This window comes from Oryctolagus cuniculus, chromosome 9 (assembly GCF_964237555.1).
Source record: "Oryctolagus cuniculus chromosome 9, mOryCun1.1, whole genome shotgun sequence".
Classification (NCBI taxonomy): domain Eukaryota; kingdom Metazoa; phylum Chordata; class Mammalia; order Lagomorpha; family Leporidae; genus Oryctolagus; species Oryctolagus cuniculus.
In genome coordinates, this window is record NC_091440.1 from 14175634 (window position 1) to 14201808 (window position 26175).

Sequence of the window (26175 nt, forward strand, 5' to 3'; positions counted from 1 at the left end):
CAAAATAAATCAATCAATCTTAAAAAGAAAAAAAATAAAACAGGAAAAAAATTACAGAGGGACAATGTGATCAAACTGGTGAAAAACTGTGATAAAGAAAAAATCTTACACAACCAGCCAGAGAACAAAGGACACTTACCTACAAAGAACAAAGTTAACATGATAGCAGGTTTCCTCAAAAGTGAACAAGCTTCCCACGTCCTCAAAGGTTGAAAAAATTAAAACCCTCATCTTAGAATTCCACTCGCAGTAGAAGTATCTTTCAAGAGGAAAGGTGAAATGAAGACTTTTCCAAACTGGTTGAAGCTGACAGAATTCATCACCATCACATCCCAATGTCAAGAAATGTGAGGCTTTCAGACAGAGTGTGACAGCAGGTGGAAATCCACGCCCACGCAAACGCCCAAGGAGCACCAGACACGGGAACCACGCAGATGAACAGAGAGGTCTGAAAGACTGCTTTCTTTTTCCTTTGTAAAAAGATTATTTATTTGAAAGGCAGAGTTTCTGAGAGAGAGAGAGAGAGAGAGAGAGAGAGAGAGAATCTTTCACCTGCTGGTTCACTCCCCAATTAGTTGCAACGGCCTGAACTGCGCTGATCTGAGGCCAGAAGCCAGGAGCCTCTTCTGGGCCTCCCACATAGGGGCAGGGGCCCAAGGACTTGGGCCATCTTCTGTTGCTTTCCCAGGCCATAGCAGAGAGCTGAATCGGAAGTGGAGCAGCCAAGACTCGAACCTGCGCCCATATGGTGCCCAGCTTTTACCTACTATTCTACAGCGCTGCCCCCTGAAAGGCTGTTTTCATCATATAAAAATCAGAAAAGATAATTGGTTGGTATACAAAAATAATACCAACATCATATGTTTATGTAAAAGCAAAACTGAGAGTAATAGCAAAAAAAAAAAAAAAAGATGCAGAGTGGGGAAGAGCAGGTGTTAAGTGTTTATACTATATGGGAGTATGGGAGGTGTCGTATCACGTGGTGGGAGGCCGGGACCAAGTAAAGACACGTGCTGTGAAGACGACAAACAGGGGCTGGTGCAGTGGCATAGCGGGTGAAGCTTCCACCTGCCGTGTCGGCATCCCATTTGAACACCAGTCGTGTCCTGGCTGCTCCTCTTCCAATCCAGCTCTTTGCTTATGGACTGGAAAAGCAGTGGGGAATGGCCCAGGTCCTTGTGCCCCTGCACCAGCGTAGGAGACCTGGAGAAAGCTCCTGGCTCCTGGCTTTGGACCGGCACAACTCCAGCTGTTGCTGCCATTTGGGGAGTGAACCAGCAGAAGGAAGACCCCTCTCTCTCTCCCTTTCTCTGTAACCACCTCTCAAATAAACAAAATCTTTAAAATATATATATAAAAGGTTAGAGTGATTAAAAAAAGTTAATGATTGAGTCAATTAGTAATGAGGATGCAACAATCTTAAGTATTTATATACTTAGTAACAGAATTTTAAAATATATGATGGAAAAACTGGTGAAACTGCAAGAAACAGTGGTTGCAGATTTTAATACGTCTCTCTTGATAATTTATACAACAAATAGGCAGGAATTCAGTAAGGATAGACAAGATTTGAGGAACTCTATACAAACCAATGTGATTTAATTGACATATGCTAAATAATAATCAGAATATATATTCTTTTCATGTGCATATAGTTACCAAAATAGATCATATTCTGGGCTATGAAAAAAAATCAGAATTATTTGAAAAGCTTCATATGATACAATGTTCCCTGACCTTCATGGGATTAAATATCAATAATAAAAAGATTTTTGAAAATCCCTATGTATTTGAAAACTAAACAACACACTTGTAAATACAGAAGGAATTTCCACATGCACATTCTAGAAGATTCCTGTTTCCTATCACAGCGAATGTAAGATCAGGTTCCAGCCCCCAGGAAGCTCGGGGAACACCTCGGTGGCACGGTTCTCAAAGCTGAGCACGTGTCGTAATCACCCTGCACACCTGTGAAACACACACCCCGGCGCCCGCCCCTGGAGCCCGTCATGGGGGGTGGGGTGCTGAGACGCGGCTTTTCTCAAGTGACACTGATGTGCGTGCTGCCCAGGGACGGTGCGCTAACGACCACTGCCTGGGTGTAATCATGTCCAGACCTTACTACGTGTGATGCATTTGGGTGCAAACACGCATCAACTTCTTACACACCAAAATGAGCTCACAGTGCTTGATTAGCTACTTTTCTTTTCATCTTTTTTTCTTTCTTTCTTTTTTTTTTTTGACAGGCAGAGTTAGAGAGAGAGAGAGAGAGAGAGAGAGAGAGAGAAAGGTCTTCCTTCCGTTGGTTCACCCCCCAAATGGCTACCACAGCCGGCGCGCTGCACTGATCTAAAGCCAGGAGCCAGGTGCTTCTCCTGGTCTCCCATGCGGGTGCAAGGTCCAAGCACTTGCACCATCCTCCACTGCCCTCCCGGGCCACAGCAGAGAGCTGGACTGGAAGAAGAGCAACTGGGACAGAACCGGCGCCCCAACCGGGACTAGAACCCGGGGTGCCAGCGCCGCAGGCAGAGGATTAGCCTAGTGAGCCGTGGTGCCAGCCAGATAAGCTACTTTTCTTCCATGAGTTTATAAATGGTCATTAAATACTCTGACTCTATTCAATTCCTCCAGTCACCTAAAGAGTGTCTTTGCTGACGGCTCTGTCAAAACTAATCCCCGGTCACAGCCCAGGCTTCCGAGCTGGTTATATCGGTCAAGTCGCCATGAATCCAGCCTCGCAGGCTCACCTGCCTCCTCTTTTTAACCACGGATGAAACTTGACCAGACAAATGAAACAATATGTCATCACTTTACAAGGAAAGCGCTCATTAAAAAAGAAATTAAATACACACCTGTAGACCAAAGTGTAAAGTGTAAAGTCAAATGTACTGTAGGCTATCCCCAGGCATTCAAGCACTGAATTCATTAAGAGGTATCCCAAATGGCGGCACAGGAAAAGTTTGTAATAAAACCCAGTCTTAATATTACAAGGCCAAGTCTGGGGTTTCAGGGAGCCTCAGGGTAACTGTAGCCGCTGGGACCCTCACTCTTTACAGAACAGCTCAGCAGCGGACCCCAGCAGAGGGACTGTAAGGCAGCTGGCTCTAAAATCATTTCTTTGATTTTCATTAGCTTTCAAAGATTCATTTCAAAGCATTTCACTTGGGTATGATGGCTACTTCATTTTTTTTTAACTTGTTTTTTTTTTTTTTTTCACCATGATAAAAGACTTCCATGAGATCTCTCTTAACAAATGTGTAAGTGTACAATGTTGTGAAGCCCTTAGATTACTGCCTTTTTTTTTTTTTTTTGACAGAGTGGATAGTGAGAGAGAGACAGAGAGAAAGGTCTTCCTTTTGCCGTTGGTTCACCCTCCAATGGCCACCATGGCTGGCGCACTATGGCTGGCGCACCACGCTGATCCGAAGGCAGGAGGAGCCAGGTACTTATCCTGGTCTCCCATGGGGTGCAGGGCCCAAGCACTTGGGCCATCCTCCACTGCACTCCCGGGCCACAGCAGAGAGCTGGCCTGGAAGAGGGGCAACCGGGACAGAATCCGGCGCCCCGACTGGGACTAGAACCCGGTGTGCCTGTGCCGCTAGGCGAAGGATTAGCCTATTGAGCCGCAGCGCCGGCCACTGCTTGCTTTTGTTTTATATTTTTTCCTTACATCCTTAAAACAAACTTTTTTTTTTTGACAGGCAGAGTGGACAGTGAGAGAGAGAGAGACAGAGAGAAAGGTCTTCCTTTTTGCCGTTGGTTCACCCTCCAATGGCCGCCGCTGCAGCCGGCGCACCGCGCTGATCCTGGCAGGAGCCAGGAGCCAGGTGCTTTTCCTGGTCTCCCATGGGGTGCAGGGCCCAAGCACCTGGGCCATCCTCCACTGCACTCCCTGGCCATAGCAGAGAGCTGGCCTGGAAGAGGGGCAACCGGGACAGAATCCGGCGCCCCAACCGGGACTCGAACCCGGTGTGCCGGCGCCGCAAGGTGGAGGATTAGCCTATTGAGCCACGGCGCCGGCTCTTAAAACAAACTTTTAAAAGTGACAGATGCTTAAAGCCACACCCAAAAATGTACAGCTTCGTGAACTGTTAGATGGCAAACATCCTTGCATCCATCACAGAACTCTGCCAGTCAGCTTGCCAGACACAACCCCTTCACTCACTCCAAAAGTAGTCACCATGTGCGTCTCCCAGTAACCATGAACCTTACGTAATTAAAAACACTTTTTTTTTTTAATCACAGAGAATATCTTTCATCTGCTGGTTCACTCCCCAAATACCCATCACTGTAAAGGCTGGATCAGGCCAAAGCCAGTAGCCAGGAACTCAATCCATGTCTCCCACGTGGGTGGCAGGGACCCAACTTGAGCCATCACTCACTGCCTTCCAAGGTGTGCATTAGCAGGAAGCTAGACGTGGAAGTGGAGTGGAGACTCCAATCCATCAACTGCCACACACGATGCAGTGACAACAGGGGCATGGGGCTGCGCTGGCAGTGGGGGGGCGGAGCCACACACGCACACGCACCCTACTTTCTGTTCAGTGTCCCTATACCCCTAAAACTGCTCTAAAAATAAAGTCGACTCAATTAAAACAAAGGCAAAAAACAGAAGGATCGCACATCTTCCTTCCGGCTTTGGACGAGGACCACCACCCACAGCCACAGTCTCTAGAGAACCTGTGTTCCTCCAGGGTGCTCTGCTTTGGAGGAGCTGAGCGCCGCTGGGGACCCGCTCTGTCAACACGGCCACCGCACCTCCCCGGCACTCACCTGCCCCTGATCCGGCCCTGTTCCTCCCTCACAGGCCCCTCTGGCCGCAGGCATCCTCAGCTGGCGCCCCAGGAAGAGCTGGGGTCAGAAGATGCAGGGGTGATATGGTCTGGGACGCCACCAGCGAGGGACACTGGCCACCCCAAGGATGCGGGTCCCATGACCACACGCCCCTCGGAAGCCTGCCTGCCACTGGGCAAAGTCCTCTCCCGGCACGGAGGAGGATGGAAGGTGAATAACAGGATGCCAGTCTCCTTCCTCAGCCCCACCCGAATGGTGTTAATGAGGTCAGTGAGTGGACCTCCATGGCTTTTAATCAGGTTGCATGGTGAGTGCATGTCACAGACATGGGCAGGCCTACTGTGTGCCAGGAGCCCCGCTGGGCTCATTACTGTGCAGTATCTGAGTCCTCATGACAGCCTTGGACAACAGGCACTCATGACTCCCATTTTTGCAAAATCAAGGACATTCCAAATCTGCCCAGCTGCGGCCAGACAATGCTAACGTCAGCACGGAGGTGCATGGGCCACAAGGCGAGGCTCTCCGCACTGTCCTCCAAGGGCCAGGAACAGCAGTCTCGCTCACGCAGCTAGGGGACATCTTCAAGCAGCTCTCGGAGAAGATGTAGAATCAAAATTTCCACATGGACTTCAACATTTTTTGCAGCCTAGCGTAGCAGAGCAAGCTCATGTCCTGGCCCAGAGAGACCCACGTGCGAGCCCTGTTTATGTGCTTTATGGTTAAGGGCTGGGCAAGTCACTTCTCTGCCATAGTGCATGACCGAATGCAGATGATAAAATACCTGTGTCAGAGGAATATCATAAAACCACACCCTATGGGTGAAAACTGCAACCCCTGTCTGCTTTGGTGTGGCTCGGATGCAATGATTGGCTTTGCATTAAATGCTAAAAAAAAAAAAAAAAAAAAAAAAAAAAACCCCACACACAACCTACAGAAGACTCATGTTCATCACACATGAACTCAGTGCCATACGAAGTCCACATTCCTGGACCTATAACTTGTTTCCTTGGAACATGGCCACGCTCATCCGTGTCCACCCTGCCCTTGGCTGCTCTGTCTTGCCTGGGGGCGGTGGCTGTGACAAAGAGCCCACCTTTGACCACACTCTCCTCTGGCTCCTTGGAGCCCTCTTCTCCACCAGGCCTCAGCCCCAGGCCTCCATGTCCGGTTCTAGCAAACTCCAGCTAAGTCCGTTCAGAGAAGCCCTCATTAGTGTCCTTAGCTTCCTCCCTTGGCTCATGCAACTCAAGGCTTTCTGGCCTCTCACCAGCCTTCAGACTGCATATTGCAATTAGCTGGCGTATGAAGCACAGGGTCTTGATTTCTAGAATCCATGCGCTCCTGCCACAGAGGTCCAATCTACAAGGAAACGGTGACAAGGTGGCTTCTCAGCTCTGTGGGGTGATCTCAAAGGGACAGGTGCCTGGCCTCAGGGACAGCACAGGCCACCCTGGCAGCAAACACAGTGATCAAGTCCAGGCACTGGGCAGCCACGGGACAAGTCTAAGCAAGGGCAGAGGTAACTGATTATTTAATAATCATCACTCACTCACTTGCGACCTTGAGCACAGCATCTCAGGCTTCCTCCCAACCTTATGAGGAGGGGCGGCTCTGCCTTGCGCATGTACAGTGCAGAAGCTGAGCAAGAAGCCAGCGCCTGAATTCACCAGCTCATCAGACCTGCACCCAGGGACACAGAGCCAGACCTGCGTCCTGGCAACTTTGGGAGACAACTAGTTGCCCATGAGGCACACGCTGAGAAATGAGCAAAACCAGTTGGCAATAGCCCCTCGTTTGGCATTGTGAGACCACCCATGCTTTCTCTTGATCTGGTAGGTGTGTGCACAGCCTGTCAAATGGAGCCTGGCAAAGGTACCGTCACAGCAGTGGTACAGGCTGGGCATCCTTTAACCAAATTCTTGGGACCACAAATGTTTCAGTTTTTTGGATATTGGAATATGAGTATTTGCATATATGCACACATAAGATGTCTTAGGGATGAGCCCCAAATCTATAGGCAAAATTAAATTTTTTTTTTTTTTTTGACAGGCAGAGTGGACAGTGAGAGAGAGAGAGACAGAGAGAAAGGTCTTCCTTTTGCCGTTGGTTCACCCTCCAATGGCTGCCGCGGCCGGCGCGCTGCGGCCGGCGCACCGCGCTGATCCGATGGCAGGAGCCAGGAGCCAGGTGCTTTTTTCCTGGTCTTCCATGGGGTGCAGGGCCCAAGCACCTGGGCCATCCTCCACTGCACTCCCTGGCCACAGCAGAGGGCTGGCCTGGAAGAGGGGCAACCGGGACAGAATCCGGCGCCCCAACCGGGACTAGAACCCAGTGTGCCAGCGCCGCTAGGCGGAGGATTAGCCTAGTGAGCCGCGGCGCCGGCCAAATTAATTTTTTTCATATTCACTTTATACATACAACCTGAAGGTAATTTATATTTTTAATAATTTTGAGAATGAAGCAATTTTCTATTTTTGGCATCACATTGGTGCTCAAAAAATTTCATATTCTGGAGCATTTCAGGTTTCAGACATTCAGATTAGGGAACCTGCACTCGCATTTAAAAAAATAACAATGATGGTACACCCACGAGCGTAGCCGCAGGATCCGCTGCAGCCAACAGGTGCAAGCTAGCTGCGTCCATCAATGGCTGAACGCACAGAGAAAATTCGGCTCACGCACAGGATGCAAATATCATTCAATCCCTGTCACGTGCGAAAACACAGATGAACACTGAGGCCATCATGGCGAAATAAGACAAATACCGCACCACTCCTCGCATACGCAGTGTGCACAGTAGTCAACCTCCTAGAAAGAGAATGGTGTTTGCCAGAGCTGTGGGAGGCAGGTGGGGGGCACTGCTGTTGAGTGGGTAGAGAGTTTCCATTTCATAAGACAAGAAAGCCCTAGGGAGCTACCGCACAACACGTGCATATAATTAATGCTACTGTGCTGTGCACCTAAAAGTCATTAAGAATATATATATACATACATACATATATATATATATATATATATATATATAGTGCTATTTTTGACCACAGTGAAAAAAAGTAGCGATGGCAACGATGAAGGCCCTCCAAGAACTTTCTGAAGACCCCCTTGTTTCAAAATTTCTGGTACCAAAATTTATCTCTTTAACTCCATAACCAATGCTTTCTGGACATTGTCAGAGGTCCCAAATGCGGGACTACATGCTAGGACATTCAAGAGTACTTTGAAAAGTTCATAGAGGGGCCAGCACTGTGGCATAGCGGGTAAAGCTGTTGCCTGCAGTGCCAGCATCCCATGTGGGTGCTGGCTTGAGTCCTGGCTGCTCCACTTCCGATGATGGAGCTCTCTGCTATGTGTTGGGCATTGCCTAAAATCTCCATTACAATATGGCACCTGGCAGATGTTCGAGGGGCGTGTCTGCGGCTGCTGTGGTTAAGCTACGTAAGATCAGACCACCGGCAGGGATAGGTCCGCTTTGGCTCCAGACATGTGGACAGTGCGTGATCCCTATACTTTGCTTAAGATGCCCCTGTGCATGGTCCACCCACACCTGCATGACCTTTTCGCTGATTGGCTCCCCTACTGCGCATGTCTTTTGTAAGCCTTATAAGCCTGTACATTTCCTCAATAAAGCAGTTCCTGCTTCGACAGAACTCACGGTGCTTGTGGTGTGTACTTGACCCGTCGACCTTACCTTTCCCGTTCCCCTTGTTGGGGAGTGTATGTACTGTTCCCTGCTGGTCAGGGGCCAGCCTCAGGCTTAAGACCCCAACACTATGGCCTGGGAAAGCAGAAGACAGCCAAGTCCTTGGACCCCTGCATTCGCATGGGAGACCTGGAAGAGGCCCCTGGCTCCTGGCTCCAGATTGGTGCAGCTCCAGCAGTTGGGGCCAACTGGGGAGTGAACCAGCGGATGGAAGACCTCTCTCTCTATATGCCTTTCTGTAAATCTTCCTTTCAAATGAATGAATAAATCTTTTAAAAACAAAAGTTCATGGAAAGTGGAATTATAAGGTAAGTGTATTTTAGTGCCAAAATTTTGAAATCCATGGTTTTTCAAAACATGCATTTCCCATGAACCTTTTTTTTTTTTTTTTTAAAGATTCTATTCATTTATTTGAAAGGCAGAGGTACAGAGAGAGGGAGAGACATAGATACCTTTCATCCACTGGTTCACTTCCCAAATGGCTGTGACAGCCAAGGCTGGGCCAGGCTGAAGCCAGAAGCCCAGAACTCCTTCCAGGTCTCTTCCACATGGGCCTTAGGATTTGGGCCACTCTACACTGCTTTCCCAGGAATTGGAGCTGGATCAGAACTCAACTGGTGCCTGTGTGGGATGCTGATGCCATAGGATGTGGCTTAACCTGCTGTGCCATAGCACCAGCCCTCCATAAACATTTTAAAGACCAGTTGTGCATACAGAGTTCAAAACTTTTTGCGCCACAATAAGTGTACCTCTTAATTCCATTTTCCACAAATGTTTTCAAGTACCCTCATGTTGTCACATCTGATCCTTTGAAAGGCCCCATGAGATGGGCACCATTATCCCACGGTACCTACGAGGCTCAGTACGGTGGAGCAGCACACCCCATCAACCTGCGGCTAAGACGCAAAGGGACAGTGGAGCCCCCAGCAGCCTGCCTGGCTACTGTACACCACCTAGCGAGACCGGCAGTGCCGCCCAGAATCTGGGCAGGAGGTGCCCGTCTTCCAGTTGCAAGCAATTGTATTGGGAAGGTGTGTGTGTGTGTGTGTCTGTGTGTGTGTGTCTGTGTGTGTGGGAGAGGACATCCAGCTGCTGTTTGTCATTCGCACAGGTGAGCTGCCCTTCCTGAGTTCATCCAACCAAGCCTGGCCCCAGCCCCTCCAAAGCATCCCAGGATCCAGACTCCAGCACCCTTTGGTCATCACATCTGGTCCGGGTGCTGCCATTTCATCATTTGGCACTGAGTTTTTACAGCAGTGTCACCTCTGCCTGTCCATATGGCACGTGGTATAACCGTAGAGCTCGCTGATTGGTATGAATGGGCTACACTCAGAACCAGCACCCAGACTTGGCAACGGAATGCGGCCAGCACCTGCTTTGGCCCCTTCATGCCATCCTCTCTAAGACCACAGATCAACTCTGCTAAAACACTTTATTCTTAGAAATTACATGAAATGGCCTTTAAGGTTGGGATTTTCTAACAGAGAGTAAAATACAAAGACATGGTCAACACAGGGTGGTGGCCGAGAGCACTGGGCTGGTGTCTAAATGGAACTTGTATCCAGCTCCCGGCTCTGTTTCCTATGCACCTTTGTGAAGATGTCTTAACCTCTCCACTCCTGAGCTTCCTCCAAAGACGGAGCTCTACAAATAGGCCAGTGGTGGGAGGGCCGGCTCCGTGTTTGCACTTAAGCGTGTAGCAGCCAACTGAGATTGTGCGCACACACCCAGCAAGTTTGGGGTTAGCAGGTACAGCGCGTGCCTGTGACCCAGAGATCTCACCAGGAAAAAAACCCAGGTAACCCCACTGGCATCGAATCTGCTTGGGAGGACAGGTCTTGAGCCAGTGGGCTGGAATACTTGCAGACAGTGGCCCTGGGAGCACCGTGGTCCCCCTGCTGTCAGGATGGGCGAGCGGAGTGGCTCCAACTGCACTCCCTGACCCTGCCAGCCCTGGCTGCTGAGAATGAGAAAACACTGTGATCCCATGAAAGGAGATGGGGTAGGGGTGGGTTCTGGGCAATCAGAGTGCACGGTGCACTCTCAGAGCTCCTTGGTGGCCCAGAGCAGCTCACAGGAGAGGGAACAGTGCTCACAGCAGGGGCTGGGCAGATCATATGTGTGTCAGGGGGGATGAGTGTTGAACACACTGGGGGCAAACATCTGGGCACTCCTCAGCCCAGAGGAGAAAGAGTAGTTGCACCAACAGAGGTGATCATTCCTCTCCATCCTGTTAACCAGAGGAAAGCTACTACGCTCAACCTGGAGTTACCCTGCATACCCGTCCCGCTCTGGAACACGGACCAGAACTCCCTGGCCACACTCACCACACATCATTTGGTATTCACTGAAAACGTAGACATTCCACTGAAGCACAGAGGCATGGTTCAAAGATAAAAAGCCATTGGAGGAAAAAAAAATTTTACAAATGCCTAAAAATAAATGGAAAAACCCAAGAAACAAGAATAAGGAAGACACTATGACCTCCACAAAGGAGTACAATATTTCAATACTAGAATGTGAAGATGAAGAGATTGAGGAAATGCCAGAAACGGAATTAAAGAAAGTAGTTATAGTTACTCAAAAGTAATCAGAAGCAAATTCAAGAGCTAAAAAAAACCATTCATGATATGAATGAAAATGTCCCACATGAAAATGAGATTTTTAAAGAGAAATCAAAATGAAATACTAGAAATGAAGAATTCAATAGATCAAATTAAAAACATGCAGTAGAAAGCCTCAACAACAGAGTTAAAGAGGCAGAATAAAGAGTACCTGAGCTAGAAGACAAATCTCTGGATATTATACAGTCTGACCAAAAACAAGAAGAAGAAATTAGAAAATTTAAAAACAATGTTGGAGATATGTGGGATAGGATCAAATGACCCAACATATGGGTCTTAGGAGTGCCTGAGGAGTAGAAAAAGAGAATGGAATAGAAGACCTACTTAGTGAAATAATTACAGAAAAATTGCCTAACTCCGAGAAAGAAAGGAAGGTCCAAGTACAGGAAGCACACGGAACTCCTCACAGATATGACCAGAAAAGATCTTCACCACGATACATTGTAGTCACACTTTCCACAGTGAAGCATAGAGAAAAAATTCCAAAATGCACACGAGAGAAATGCTGGATTACCTACAGAGGAGCTCCAATTAGACTCATAGCAGATTTCTGATCAGAAACCCTACAGGCTAGAAAACAATGGCAAGATATAGTCCAAATCTTATGAGAAAAAAATTGTTAACCCAGAATACTGTACCATATAAAGCTCTCATTTATGAATGAAGGTGAAATAAAGACTTTCCATAACAAAAAGAAAATGAAAGAATTTGTCACCACACATCCAGCCTTACAAAAAATGCTAAAGGATGCGCTACGTAGAGAAACACAGAAAGAAACCCACTATCATGAAAAAAAAAAAAGAAAAAAAAAGAAAAATCAGAAAGTTCCCCAGTAAAAGTACAAAAGAAACCAAAAGTAAATGATGGTAATATTCATGGAAAAACAGCAGGTCCAAGTAGTTACATATCAATAGTTACAATGAATGTAAATAGCTTTAATTCTCCAGTTAAAAGATACAGACTTGAGGGCCAGTGCTGTGGCACAAGTTAATCTTCCACCAGCAATGCCGGCATCCCATATGGGTGCCATTTCTAGTCCTGTCTATTCTTCTTCTGATCCAGCTCTCTGCTATGACCTCAGAAGGCAGCAGAGGATGGCCAAGCACTTGGGTCTCTGCCCCTGCATGGGAGACCTGGAGGAGGCTCCTGGCTTTGGACAGGCTCAGCTCTGGCCATTGTGGCCATTTGGGGAGTGAACCAGTGGATGGGAGACCTTTGTCTGTATCTCCCTCTCACTGTCTATTACTCTAAAAACAATCTTAAAAAAAAAAAAAAAAGATACAGATTCGTCGAGTGGATTATAAACCAAGACCTATCTGCTGCCTACAAGAAACACACCTCTTCAACAAAGATGCACATACACTGAAAGTGAAAGGATGGAAAAAGCTATTCCAATTCCATGCTATTAGAAACCAAAACAGAGCCAGTGTAGCCATCCTAATATCAAACAAAATAGACTTCAACACAAAAACTATTAAAAGAGACAAAGAAGGACACTATGTAATGATTAAGGGATCAATAAAATAGGAAGATGTGACTATAATAAACATATATGAACATAATTACAGAGTTCCTGGCTATTTAAAAGATCTGTTAATGGATCTAAAGGGAGACAAAGACTCCAATACATAGTAATAGGGGACTTCAACACCCTACTCTCATCAATGGATAGATCAACCAGACAGAAAATCAACAAAGAAAACGTCAGAGCTAATTGACACAATGGACCAAATGGACCTGATATCTACAGAACTTTTCACCCAAAATTGCAGAATACACATACTTCTCACTGGTGCGTAGAACTTTCTCCAGGATATACCATAAACTAGGCAAAAAAAAAGCAAGTCTCAGCAAATTAAAAAAATCCAAATCATACCATGTACCCTCTCTGATCACAATGGATTGAAGCTCAAAATCAACAACTCAAGAGTCTCAAGAACATATGCAAACACATGGAGACTGAACAACATGCTCCTAAATGAACAGTGGGTTACAGAAGAAATCAAAAGAGAAACTAAAAAATTATTGGAGATGAATGAAGATGACAATATCTCATATCAAAACTTAGGGGATACAGCAAAAGCAATGTTAAGAGGGAAGTTTGTAGCAGTTAGTGCCTACATCAAGAAATTGGAAAGTCCCCCCCCCACCCAAAATGAACTGTCAATGCATCTCAAAAACCTAGAAAAAAAAACCCAACAAACCAGACCACAAATTAGTAGGAGGAAAGAAATAATTAAGGAAGAAACAAAATCACCCCCCCCCCTCCAAATACAAAAGATCAACAAAACAAAGAGCTGGTTTTTCAGAAAAAAAAAAAAAAAGAAATTAACACACCATTGGCTCAACTAACCAAAACAGAGAGAGAAGACCCAGATCAATAAAATCAGAGATGAAAACGGAAACATAACAATACCACAGAGATAAAAAGAATCATCTGGATACCATAAGGAGCTGTATGCAAACAAATCAGGAAACGGAGAAGAAATGGACAGATTCCTGGACACATTCAACCTATCTAAATTGAGACATGAAGACACAGAAAACCTAAACAGACCAATAAACAAAATGGAGATTGAATCAGTAATAAAAATCCTTCCAACAAAGAAAAGCCTAGGTCCTGATGGCTTTACTGCTGAATTTTACCAGACATTTAAAGAAGAACTAATTCCAATCCTTCTCAAGCTATTCAAAACAATTGAAATGGAGGGAATCCTCCCAAGCTCTTACTATGAAGCTTGCATCAACTTAATTCCTAAGCCAGAAAAAGATACCACAGAGAAAGAGAACCATAGACCAATATCCCTGATGAAAACAGAAGCAAAAATCCTCAGCAAAATACTAGCCAATTGAATCCAACAACAAATCAGAAAGATCATTCACCCAGACCAAATGGGACTTATCCCTGGTATGCAGGGATGGTTCAACATCAGAAAATCAATGTGATACATCACATTAACAAACTGTAGAACAAAAGCCATATAATTATTTCAATAAATACAGAGAATGCATTTGACAAAACACAATACCCTTTCGTGACAAAAACTCTAAAAAAATTGGGTATAGAAGGAACATTCCCCAACACAATCAAGGTAATTTATGACAAACCCACAGCCAGTGTCCTATTGAATGGGGAAAAGTTGGAAGCATTTCCACCAATATCTGAAACCAGACAAGGAGGCCTTCTATCAACATTGCTATTCCATATAGTCCTGGAAGTTTTAGCCAGAGACATTAGGTGAGAAAAGTAAATCAAAAGGATACAAATTGGGAAAGAGGAAGTCAAACAACCCCCTTTTGTAGATGACATGATTCTATATATAAGAGGTGCAAAGATTCCACCAAGAGACTATTGGAACTCATAGAAGAATTTGGTAAAGTAGCAGGGTATAAAATCAGTACACAAAAATCAACAGCCTTTGTATACACAGACAATGCCACGGCTGATAACTAACTTCTATGACCAAGCCTATTCACAACAGCTACATAAAAAAAACAAATACCTCGAAAAAAATTATCTCTATGATCTTTGACATTAATGAAAACATTAAGGAAAAAACATTAAGGAAAGAAATAGAAGATACCAAAAAATGGAAAAAATCTTCCATGTTCATGGATTGGAAGAATCAATATCATCAAAATGTCCCTAATTCCAAAAGCAATTTACAGATTCAATGAGATACCAATCGAAATACCAAAGGCATTCTTCTCAGATCTAGAAAAGATGATGCTGAAATTCCTATGGAAACACAAAAGACCTCAAATAGCTAAAGCAATCTTATACAACAAAAACCAAGCTGGAGGCATCACAATATCAGATTTCAAGACATACTACAAGGCAGTTATAATCAAAACAGACTGGTATTGGTACAGATAGATAGACCAATGGAACAGAATAGAAATGCCAGAAATCAATCCAAGCATCTATAACTAACTTGTATTTGACCAAGGAGCTAAAACCAATTCCTGTTGCAAAGACAGTCTCTTTTGACAAATGGTGCTAGGAAAACTGGATCTCTACACAAAAATCCATTCAAAATGGATTAAAGAATTAAATCTATGACCATCAAATTATATTATACACCAAATTATTTTATTATTATATATTATATATTAATATATTATATACCATTAAATTATTAGAAAACACTGGGGAAACCCTGCAAAATATTGGCACAAAGAGTTCCTGGGAAAGACCCCAGAGACACAGGCAATCAAAGCCAGTATTAACAAATGGGATTACATCAAATTGAGAAGCTTCTGTACTGCAACAGAAACACTCAGCAAAGTAGGAGGCAACTGACAGAATGGGAGAAAATATTTGTAAACTATGGAACTGATAAAGGATTAATAACCAGAATATATAAAGAGAGCAAGAAACTTAACAACAGCAAAACTAGCAACCCAGTTTAAAAATGGGCAAAGGACTTAAGCAGACATTCTTCAAAAGAGGAAATCCAAATGGCCCACAGACACAAGAAGAAATGTTCAGGATCACTGGCCATCAGAGAAATGCAAATCACAACCACAATGAGGTTTCATCTCAACCCTGTTACAATGGCTTTCATACAAAAATCAACACACAACAAATGCTGGCAAAGATGTGGGGGAAAAGGTACCCAAATGCACTGTTGGTGGGAACGTAAACTGGTAAAAATATGACAGAAGACTGTTTGGCGATACCTCAGAAATCTGAATATAGACCTACTGTATGACCCAGCCATCCCACTCTGGAGAATTTACCCAAGGGAATTGAAATCAGCAAATAAAAGAGCTTTTAGCATCCCCACGTTTATTGCAACTCGATTCACAATAGCTAAGACATGCAATCAACCTAAATGCCTGTCAATCAAAGACTGGATAAAGAATTTATGGGATATGTACTCTACAGAATAATACACAGCAGTAAAAAAAAAGATGAAATTCAGTCATTTGCAACAAAATGGATGAATCTGAAAGCTCTGCTGTGGGATTGCTTCCTCTCCCATTTTCCTCCCCCTCTCTACCCCTCCTGTGGGGGCTCTTCCCTCTGCCTGCCTTCCCAAGGCCCACATCCGTCCTTGGTCCCATCCCATCACGGGTGCATTCTGGGCCAGCGTCAGAGCTTCAGCAGGTATCTAAGCCAGCTTGAGTCTTGAAGCTGAATTTCTGCTCCTGTCTTCACCAGCCCCAGGACGCGCTCCCTGTGGCATGCCAGCTGGGTTTCTCCGCTAGAGCGTCTGTGATGCCTGACTCATGAGCGTCCCCAGTGCTTGGCTGCCCCTGACTGGCACCACTGTCACCCAACAGCAGACAAAGCCTGGAATCCAAGCTGTTCTGAGCTGCTTGCCTGGGAGTCCACCCCTTCCAGCACCTCCCCCACAGCTCCCCAGAATGGCTTGACTCCACCCATCTCCCTGCAGCCCCTCCCACATTCCCAGAGCTCCGGTGGCTGCTAGCTTGTCTGCCTAATAGCTCTCCCACTCCAGGCCTGACCTATTCCAACCTGACCAGCCCAGCAGCCAGACCCCAGCATGACCCTTGCAAATGCATGCACAGCCTCCCAAATGCTTCAGCATGCCAGAGCCTCCATGCCATGTGGTACAACAGTGGACAGCCATTGCAGACCCAGCAGGTGCGAACCGAGAGGTGCTGCAGTGTCAGATACACACCGGATTCCCAGGCATGGCATGGCCAGAGGACTTACCTTGAAAACAGCCTATTCCTGGTTCTATACACTGATCGCGGGCTGAAGTGCTAATGTTCTTGGACAGATATGGTTAAATAAAATACAGCTTAAAATGAGCTTCACTGGGTGTTTTCAAAACCTTTTTTTCTCGGCATAATTGCTGGAAAAGTTGAACTTGAGTGGCTCCTATTGTATTTCCACTGCACAGCCAAGGCATCAGAAGTCCTGCACCAGCAGCTCCTGCTGCCTTTCAACCACGTCTCCTCACTGCCTTCCCCATTGCTCTCCTCTCCCGGGTCCTCTGGTCTTCTCTGCAGGTTCCTGAGCAGCCCACTTGCTTTCTGGTCTTTGTATAAGGGCTGCCCCCTGCCCCAGAATATCCTGCGATTACCTCTACTCCTGCTGTCCTGTGCAGGCGCTGGGAGCGATTTCTGGAATACAGACATTTGATCATCCCCACCGCCTTGCATGCCCTCGCTCCAGGGGACCCCTGTCTGGGCCCTGCATGTCCTGACTCTCCACCTGGATTACAAAGCCCCTGTATCTTAGTCTTTATTCGGTCCCCATCACAGCGACCAGTACAAATTCAGTAGGAACAGCTAAGCAGAAATGTGGTCACTAGGGGCACAGCCGAGGAAGGTGACTAACACAAAGGGGCCTCACACACAGCCTTAGGGAAAGTGTTGTCCACCAAAAGAAATATAAACACCATGGTGTGGTGTTCTAACTTTGGGTTCCAAATGGCAAAACCTTTCTAAAAGGCCATCTGACAGATTCAGCAACTCGAAGATGGCTGCATCCAATGACTGGGCAATTCCATGCCCTTGGATTTGAATGACCAAAACCTGCAGCCATGAGGGCACACACAAATATAAGGATATGCACACAGAAGCATGGCTCGTGATAACAAGACACTGGAAAAAGCAACATCTTTCCGTGGATGCTGTCAATGGTACACATCCCTTCAATGGAACAGCAGGGAGATATGCAGTAGAAGGACCTCCCCCGTAGGAGGAAAGTACAGGAAGAGTGTTCCACACCTTTGCCTATTGCAGATATACGCATCTGCATACACACCTACAGACTCTGGCTGAAACACGACAGCAGGTGCATCAACAAGGTGACAGCAGTTCTTGAAAGGGGGTGGGGAGAAGACGCGGTGAGAGGAAGACAAATTTCTTTAAAAGTCCCATCTCTGCTGGTTCATGCCCACAGCAGCCAGGGCTGGGCCAGGCCGAAGCCAGGAGCCCAAGACTCCATCGTGAACCCGAGTAATTGAGCCGTCACTTGCTGCCTCCCGAGGTGCACATTAGCAGGAAGCTGGATCAGAAGCAGCGCAGCCCAGACTCGAGCCAGCACTGTGATATTATGGGATGCGGGCATCTCCAGGGGTGACTTCCCAGGTGCGCCAAAGGCCTGGCCCTAGTTTCATTTCATGTGCCCTTGGAACTTGCTGCTCAAGGGCACAAATCACTCTCTTCCTACCAAAAATGTCATGAGGATGAGCTGAGTGTTCTTTCCTTTATTTACTTCTATGTGGCCACCAGGGATTCTCCCGTGCCCAGATGAACACACGGTCCAGCGGCAACATGGACATCATGTCTCCTACCGTGATTTTTTTGTGGTCAGGAAACTCCAGGCCAAAGTAGTCGCCTTCTACGAGGTTGAGGTGGTTGCACACTGCGTCCAGCAGCACCTTCCCCGGGGCTCTTTGCTGTGAACAGAAGCGACAGGAGTTAAGCCCTCTGGGACGCAGCGACCGAGACAAACCACAGCCCCCGCCACAGGAAACCTCTGGCTCTGGCCCTGTGGGTCCTTCACAGCCGGTTGCTGTCTATCTCCAGGAACCCCTGAGCACCCGCCCACCCACCCCGTGGCGGCCTCCGCTGCTGGCTCTAATGCAGACGTGAGTCTCCGCCATTTTCCCCTCCCAATCCCTGGCAAGCGCCCCACTACCACCTTGGAAGTAACGGACCTTGGCTTTTAGAGCCTTTGTGATGATAGGAAATGGAGCAAGCACAGAAGGCTCCCACACCCCTAGACACAGCTGCCTTGTTCCCAACACCCTTGGTACCAAGGCCTCTGTGATAACCACTGGGCCAGCGCTGACAAGGTAGAAACACCCAAGTCTGTTGTTTTTATTGGGGTTCTCCCAGGAGCCGTACAGTTCCAGGGGGGCTGACGGGTGTAGGGAGACACGGCCCTCTCCATCGCTACCGTGTCACGCAGGATGGTGGCACTGATCAAACTACCTTGCCTGTCCTAGGTCCCTGTGCACACCCCTTTCCCATCCCCTCCTCCCTGGGGATCCCTGTCACCCCCCCGACACTATCTGTCTCTACAGCTCCCCCCTTCCAGAGTGTCACCTAGCAGGAATCCCAGGGAGCAGAGCCCCCGCAGGCTGGCTCCTCTCCCAGCCTGCATCCACCGTTCCTCTGTGTCTCGTAGGGGCCGGAGAGCTCAGGTCTTTGCTTTGCTGGATTAGAGGACTCTGCCGGCATGTGCCAGTTTGTACATCTGCTCACCTACTTAGGTATTGCCCTCACTTGGAAGCAACCAAGATGTCCCGAACAAAAGCTGCCGCGAACATTTGCATCGGAGTTTCGTGCGGACACGATTTCTCAACTCATGACCCCAGGCCTTTCCTGGGAAGGCTGAAACCCTGCGCGCTGGCTTCTCACTGAGAGCTTTCTGCTCACGGTTCCTGCGGCACCTGGGGTGGACTCTGCTTTGGCTCACACCCACCCCAGGTCCGCAAATCTAAAGACAAGCCCGTTTCACTCAAGTGCAAGGACGAACAAGTGGATCAAAGTTCCCTACTCTGCTCCATTGGACACAGCTGAGTAGCCGTGGTTGCTCTCAATTTAGCTGGGGGCTCCTCGCTCACCTTGATGCTCCTGTGGGCTGACAAAGCACTGGGCCCTCACTCAGAGTCTGCTGCAACCAACAATGCTCACGCATTTGCTCTACTGCAGCTGAGAACGCAATGTGCACCCTGCAGAGCCCAGAACTGCCTGCCTTGGTCTCTACTGCCTGCTGGCTGACTGCTGAGACGCCAGAGAAGTGGATCCTGCTGCACCACCTAGATCTAAGACACGGCCTTCTCCAGTCACTGATTCTAGACGTTCACCTCCCCTCTGATAAGAGCAGAGCATGCTGGGAACCAGTGGGTGGCCCAGGAGACAGGCTGCCAGGGAGAGCCGGAGCCTGACCAAGCTCCACGATGGACCTGTCCACAGCCGTCCAGCACGGCCACAGCAGCCCCCACAGACGCTTTAGCGGTCGTGAGGAAGAAGCACCTTTTCTTCTTTAACAGACGCCACTAGGTAGCCCCCCCCTCCCCAACTCACTGTTTCTAGAGCCAGCGACCCAGACGTGAGCAATGGTCGCCACCGATCAGGTCGGCCTCATCTGGCTCTCGGCTTTGGACATCTGCTCCAAGGCTCACATGAGACCTTGTGGAAGCCCCACTGTCCCCTTCACACAGCCCCCACCCCTGCGCCCTCATCCAAGGGGAAGGGACATAAGATGTCAGCAGCAATGGCTGGTTACCGATCCTTTCTGTAGCACTATTTGCCCTGTTTCCAATACATGGTGTGTGCGAATGGGGACACCCCCAGTGGGGCTACCCAGGGGGACAATGAGCTGATCCACACCAGACCCCGGTCCTGAGATCCAGGTCTCACACCAGCCTCCAAAGAACCACACGTCTAACCAACTCACAGCTACTTATTCTGGGGTCTCCAGTGGAATCTCTGGGTGTTAACAGGAACTTTATAGAATCGGGTCAAGAGATAAGAAGTGGTGGAAGAATTCCCGTGGCGCAGGTTTTCAGTTGCCTGAGCCTTCTCTCTCACAGCTCTCAACACTGCCTGCTTGCTACGAAGGCGAACCCCCAATTATCTGTCCAGCTGACAGGCACCCAGGTTTCCCAAAGAATTCCTGGAACTAAGGGGCTTGGATGACCTCATCCAGATATACAGAGCCTGGGAAATGAGACTTCACAAGTCACCCCGGAAATCTAAACAAGTGGAAAACCCCAACACTCGATGGATGTCTTTATGGCCAGGGTGTTAAATTCAGAGCTTTGGAGGAGAGGATGGGGGAGGCCACATGGAGACCAGGTCCTTTAGCGAATGAGCAGGGATTTTTGCGGACCTCCTGAGCACAATTGGGCAGAGAATGATGCCATGCTGGGGGTTAGGGCCCCTGGTCTCACCTCGCATGGCAAACACTGCCGTGCCTTTCTGAAGACAAGCTTGGCAACCACGAACTCCCTAAGCAGTGCTGGCCTGGGGGAAAATAAATGCCTGCAATCTAGCTCTTAAATTAGAAATCTCCTTAAAATGTACGACTTTGTACAAGCGTTTACAGAAAATGACTTTTCTACGGTACTGAAAATTTGATAGGGCAATGCCAGCTCAGTGTTGAATGACAACTTTATGGCTCCTAAAACTCACCCATAAAACACGCACCTGTCAAGCAGACCATGAAGTCCCCCGTGGGCACTGCCCACATTCCGAGATGCAAGGAAACCCGGGGAACTGCATCACTACAAAGTATTCCCGAGGACTTAAAAGCGCTCATTATACGACAATTTCACGGGTGCATGTCACTCTAATGGGCTCCGCCGTCTCTGTGTAACATCCCAACGAGTCCCCAGCAGCCACTGCTTAAAATGCTTGTGCACAGGGCGAAAGTCTTTTAGGAAATGTGTAAAACCATCTGGGTGTCACACGCATCCAGGGCTAAATCCTGCTTCACGGAAAACATCTCAGGGAAGGGAAGGCAGCGGAAAATTTTCCTCCTCCTCTTTTTTTTTTTTTTTTTCGACAGGCAGAGTTAGAGAGAGATAGACAGAAAGAAAGGTCTTCCTTTTGCCATTGGTTCACCCCCCAATGGCTGCTACGGCTGGCACATCGCGCTGATCCGAAGGCAGGAGCCAGGTGCTTCTCCTGGTCTCCCATGCGGGTGCAGGGCCCAAGCACCTGGGCCATCCTCCACTTCCTTCCGGGGCCACAGCAGAGAACTGGACTGGAAGAGGAGCAACTGGGACAGAACCGGCACCCCAACTGGGACTAGAACCCGGGGTGCTGGTGCCGCAGGCGGAGGATTAGCCTAGTGAGCCAGGGTGCCGGCTTTCCTCCTCATTCTTTAAAGGAAATCGCTCTTCCTCTTTCACCAACAGTAGACTTACTCCCTCACCTGCAAGTCTCTAATGAGGTTGTGAATTTCACTCTGAAAGTAACTGTTCCAAATCACATTGGGACTGTAACATGGGGCAGCCACCATGGAAAACTGCATGGTAGGAGGTCTTAAAAAATATAAAAAACCTAGAACTAGAATCATCATAGGATCCAGCAATTGTACTCCAGGGTGTGCACCCACAAGAACTGAAAAGCAGGATCTCGACATTCTGCAGGTTCATGTTCATAGCAGCGTCAATCACAATTGGGAAGAGCTGGCAAAACCCACACGTCCACCCATGATGGGATAAACCAAACGCAGTCAGCCCACGCAAGGGAATATCACTCAGCCCTAAAAAGGGAGAGAATTCTCATGCATGCTGCATCGCGGATGAACCTTAGGGACCTTATGCAAAGCGGAACCAGCCAAGTGCAAGGGGACAAATAACTGAGGATTCCACTTCAATAAGGAATCTGGAGAAGTCCTATCCATGTGGATAGAAAGTATCAGGGAGAGTGCGAGGTGCTGGGGGCGGGGGGATGGGAAGCCGGAGGTTAATGGGGATAGAGCTTCAGTTTTGCAAGAGAGGGGTTCTGCAGACAGAGGTGGTGATAGTGGCTGTGGACATACTGAACACCAGTGCGCTGCACGTTAGGACACGGCCAAAACGATGACTTTGGGTTGCACTCATTTGACTACAATAAAAAAATCGCAGATGCAAAAGGGAGAAGTAACTGAGGACTGGGGCTGGGTACTGCAGCAGCTGACTCAACGATACAACCTGCGACCACCGCTTTCGAGAACAAGAAAATCAAGAACGTGTATTTTGAACCTTGGAAAATATCAAGGGAGTAGGATCTGATCACATGGGAAGAATGAGTGACTATCCAGGGCCATGCACTAAATATTCACTACAATTTCCCAGCACAAAGAGCTCTTTTATTTGTGTTGTTCCCCCCTCCCCCACAAAAGAAGGCATACGATGACACCCTGGAAGTCACCACAACTTAAGCATCTGGGGCCAATTCAGCACGGGATGCCAACGATCGGGTTCAAAAGCTGCAAATCCACCAGCCCTTTAGAGAGAAAAGCAACCAACCAACCAGCCAACAACCTGACCCTGTAAACAAGCCATAAAGTCTGAGTAAGGAAGACAGGAGCCACGCCACTCCTTAAGTCAGCAGAACGCAGAGACCCCGAGGACATCCACTTACCAGAGCATCTCCTCAAAGAGCAACAAACTTCACCACTCAAGTGTGTGCACGGTCACACACACACACACACACACACGCATTCATATGGTCACACACACACACAGGTGCACAGTCATACATGCACTCATACACATTCTCCCTCACACACACACATGCATGGTCCCACACACAGGACCATGTTCAAACACACATGCACATACACATTCTCACATGCATGGTCAAGAATACATGCATGGTCACTCACACATGCACATGCATGGCCACACACCTGCACATGCATGGTCACACACATGCCTTATCATAAACACACATACACTCTTACACATGCATGGCCACACACATGCATGGTCATAATGCACTCACATACACATGCATGGTCACAGACACATGCATGGTCATATACACCCTTACACATTATCTCACACACATGCATGCACACGCATGGTCACACACATGCATGGTCAAACGCACATGCAATGCACACACATGCATGGTCAAACACACACTCATTCTCTCACACACATACATGTAAGTGCATGGTTTCACACACACACACTCAGACATTCTCTCTCTCTCTCACACACACACACACACACATGCATAGACATGCCTGGGGCTGCACAAAACACCAGGCACGACAAAGGAAAACTCAGTTACTAGGCAGCATCTCAAAATCCACACAAGTGCTGGTACTGAGGGCAGAGTGGCAGATCTCTACATCTCTGTCAGCTCCAAGCAACCTCACAGTCCTGCCCTGCCCACCCCATCCTCCGTAACAGTCTAGGCATAGCTGCACTTCGCAGAGCACACCAGTGATCAGCAACGCTGCACGACCACATGGTCTTCTTCTTGGCCACTTTTAATCACGCCCCATAGGGCTCTGCATCTCACCCGACTGCGCGGGTAACGGCTGCCTCCAGCGTGGGCCCCGCATATCTCCTGTCTGAGCTGGCTCCTCACTGTCTCTTACAAGATGATGTAGGGAGGAGGCTGATCTTCTCGGGGAACGACTGGAAGGTGAGCAGCCAGCTTTGTGCTAGTACAACCTCCGAACCCAGGCTGCTTTCCTTTACCGTGCTTTTAAGATATTCCTATGCCTTCGCAGTCTCTTCTATCACATAAAGTTTTGTGCAGCAGAATTTACCTCTTTCCAGAAGAATAAGGGCATGTTTCCTCCTCCAGTTGGGGCACAATTGCCCTCCCTTTCCCCGCCTCCTCAAAGAAACTGCAAACATGAGTTGCTCTTTGGTTTCACCCTCCAGAAATGATCTTCTAGAAGGGAACCTAGAATGTCTGACTCAGCTTACCAAATCTGCACCTGTGAATGTTTTCTGGAAGTTTTTTTTCCCTGTCTGGGAACTGGTGTAACCAGGACAACCAGGGCACACTCATATGGGGAACGGCTTCCCTCCATGGCCCTGCCCGCTCTGTTCTCCATTAACCCCTCTAAGAATGTCAATCAATCGTAGTCCCACCCCTCACCAGCCCTCAGCCCACCCCCTTAGCATCTTCCATCAGTTTTCTGGCAGTTTTTTTTTTTTTTTTTTTTTTTTGATAGGCAGAGCGAGACAGTGAGAGAGAGAGACGGAGAGAAAGGTCCTCCTTTTTCTGTTGGTTCACCCCCCAAATGGCCACTACGGCCAGCGCTGTGCCGATCCGAAGGCAGGAGCCAGGCGCCTCCTCCTGGTCTCCCGTGCAGGTACAGGGCCCAAGCACCTGGGCCATCCTCCACTGCACTCCTGGGCCACAGCAGGGAGCTGGACTGGAAGAAGAGCAACTAGGACAGAATCTGGCGCCCCAACCGGGACTAGAACCTGGGGTGCCGGCACTGCAGGTGGAGGATTAGCCTATTGAGCTGCCTCCTGGCAGTTTCTAACCACAATGACAGCTTGAAGAGGCTGGGGTGCATGCACTCAGCAAATATGGCCTTGTGTGGGCACGTGCTATGTACCGAGGGAAGTCAGACCACGATGACCAGTGTCTCTCGCAAGGGCTGGCTCTGAGTATGTTCCAGACACACGGATGTGTTGCTACCAGATGATACCGGAGCCTGGGCGGGCACGGCTGCCTGGTTCTCTCCACGGTCTCTACTTTGATTTGTATCTGAGGCCAACAGCCAGCCTGAGTCTCCACCACCAAACCCAGCAGCATGGGATGAACCACGTCCCTCAAACACAGCTGCTCAAGTCCTAACCCGGGAGGCCTTATTCAGAGAGGGTCTTTGCCGATGCAACCCAGTTACGATAGGGTCATGGGGCGGGGCCTCCTCCATGACCCCTATGGGCCTCAAGAGATGACGACGTGTGACAGAGATCAGAGCCATGCAGCTCCAAGCCGAGGAACGCCAAGGACTGAAAGCCACCATGGGCAGCTGGAAGAGGCAGGGAGGAGGAGACGGAGAGCACAGGGCCCCGCTGAGACTGCAGCTCTCACTTCTGGCCTCCAGGAGGGTTAGCAGGTAAGGCTGGGCTGTTGCGTGTGGTAGATCGCCCCCTGCAGCCCGGGCAGGTGAACCAGGACCAGGCTGACCCCCGCCCCTCAGCCACACGTGGGCAGCAGCAGTGCTGTCCCTCTGAGATCACAATGCAATCACAGCTCAGGAAGCAGACCGTGGCCTCCAAGATTCTCTGAGTGATGGGATACAAGCAGCAGAATCATCATGGCAGGCGGCTGATGTGTCCCTATGGCTGCTGGCCGTGAGTATGCTACCGCTCTGGAGACCCCCCAGGGCCTAGTGAGGTGGGAGAGGCCGGGCCACCGGCTGGGAAGGCAACAGGGTTCCAGCGAGGGTACCCCAGCTGGGACCCATAAAAGCTCAGTGTAAAGAGCTCTCAGAGTAGCAGCTCAGGAAAGCACGACTTGAGGACACCCCGGGACCCGCCCATCTGCTCATAAACACGTGGTTTCCCTAGGAAGGCCACTGCCGGACCTGCCTCATGTAAATAGGAAGAGGGCAGCAGATGGAACCCAGGCAGCTCATCCCCACTG

The 26175-nt window shown here is 48.4% G+C and overlaps 1 protein-coding gene across 2 annotated transcripts in view; it reads right to left on the reverse strand.

Annotated features, from left to right (window-relative positions):
* The window catches only part of FARP1 (FERM, ARH/RhoGEF and pleckstrin domain protein 1), a 285577-nt gene that overhangs the window by 83028 nt on the left and 176374 nt on the right, over positions 1 to 26175 (reverse strand). For both annotated transcript variants that reach the window (XM_051850519.2, XM_051850517.2), the window contains exon 3: positions 18396 to 18500. In XM_051850519.2, the coding sequence (XP_051706479.2) occupies positions 18396 to 18500 (105 nt within the window). The remainder of the gene's footprint in view (positions 1 to 18395; positions 18501 to 26175) is intronic.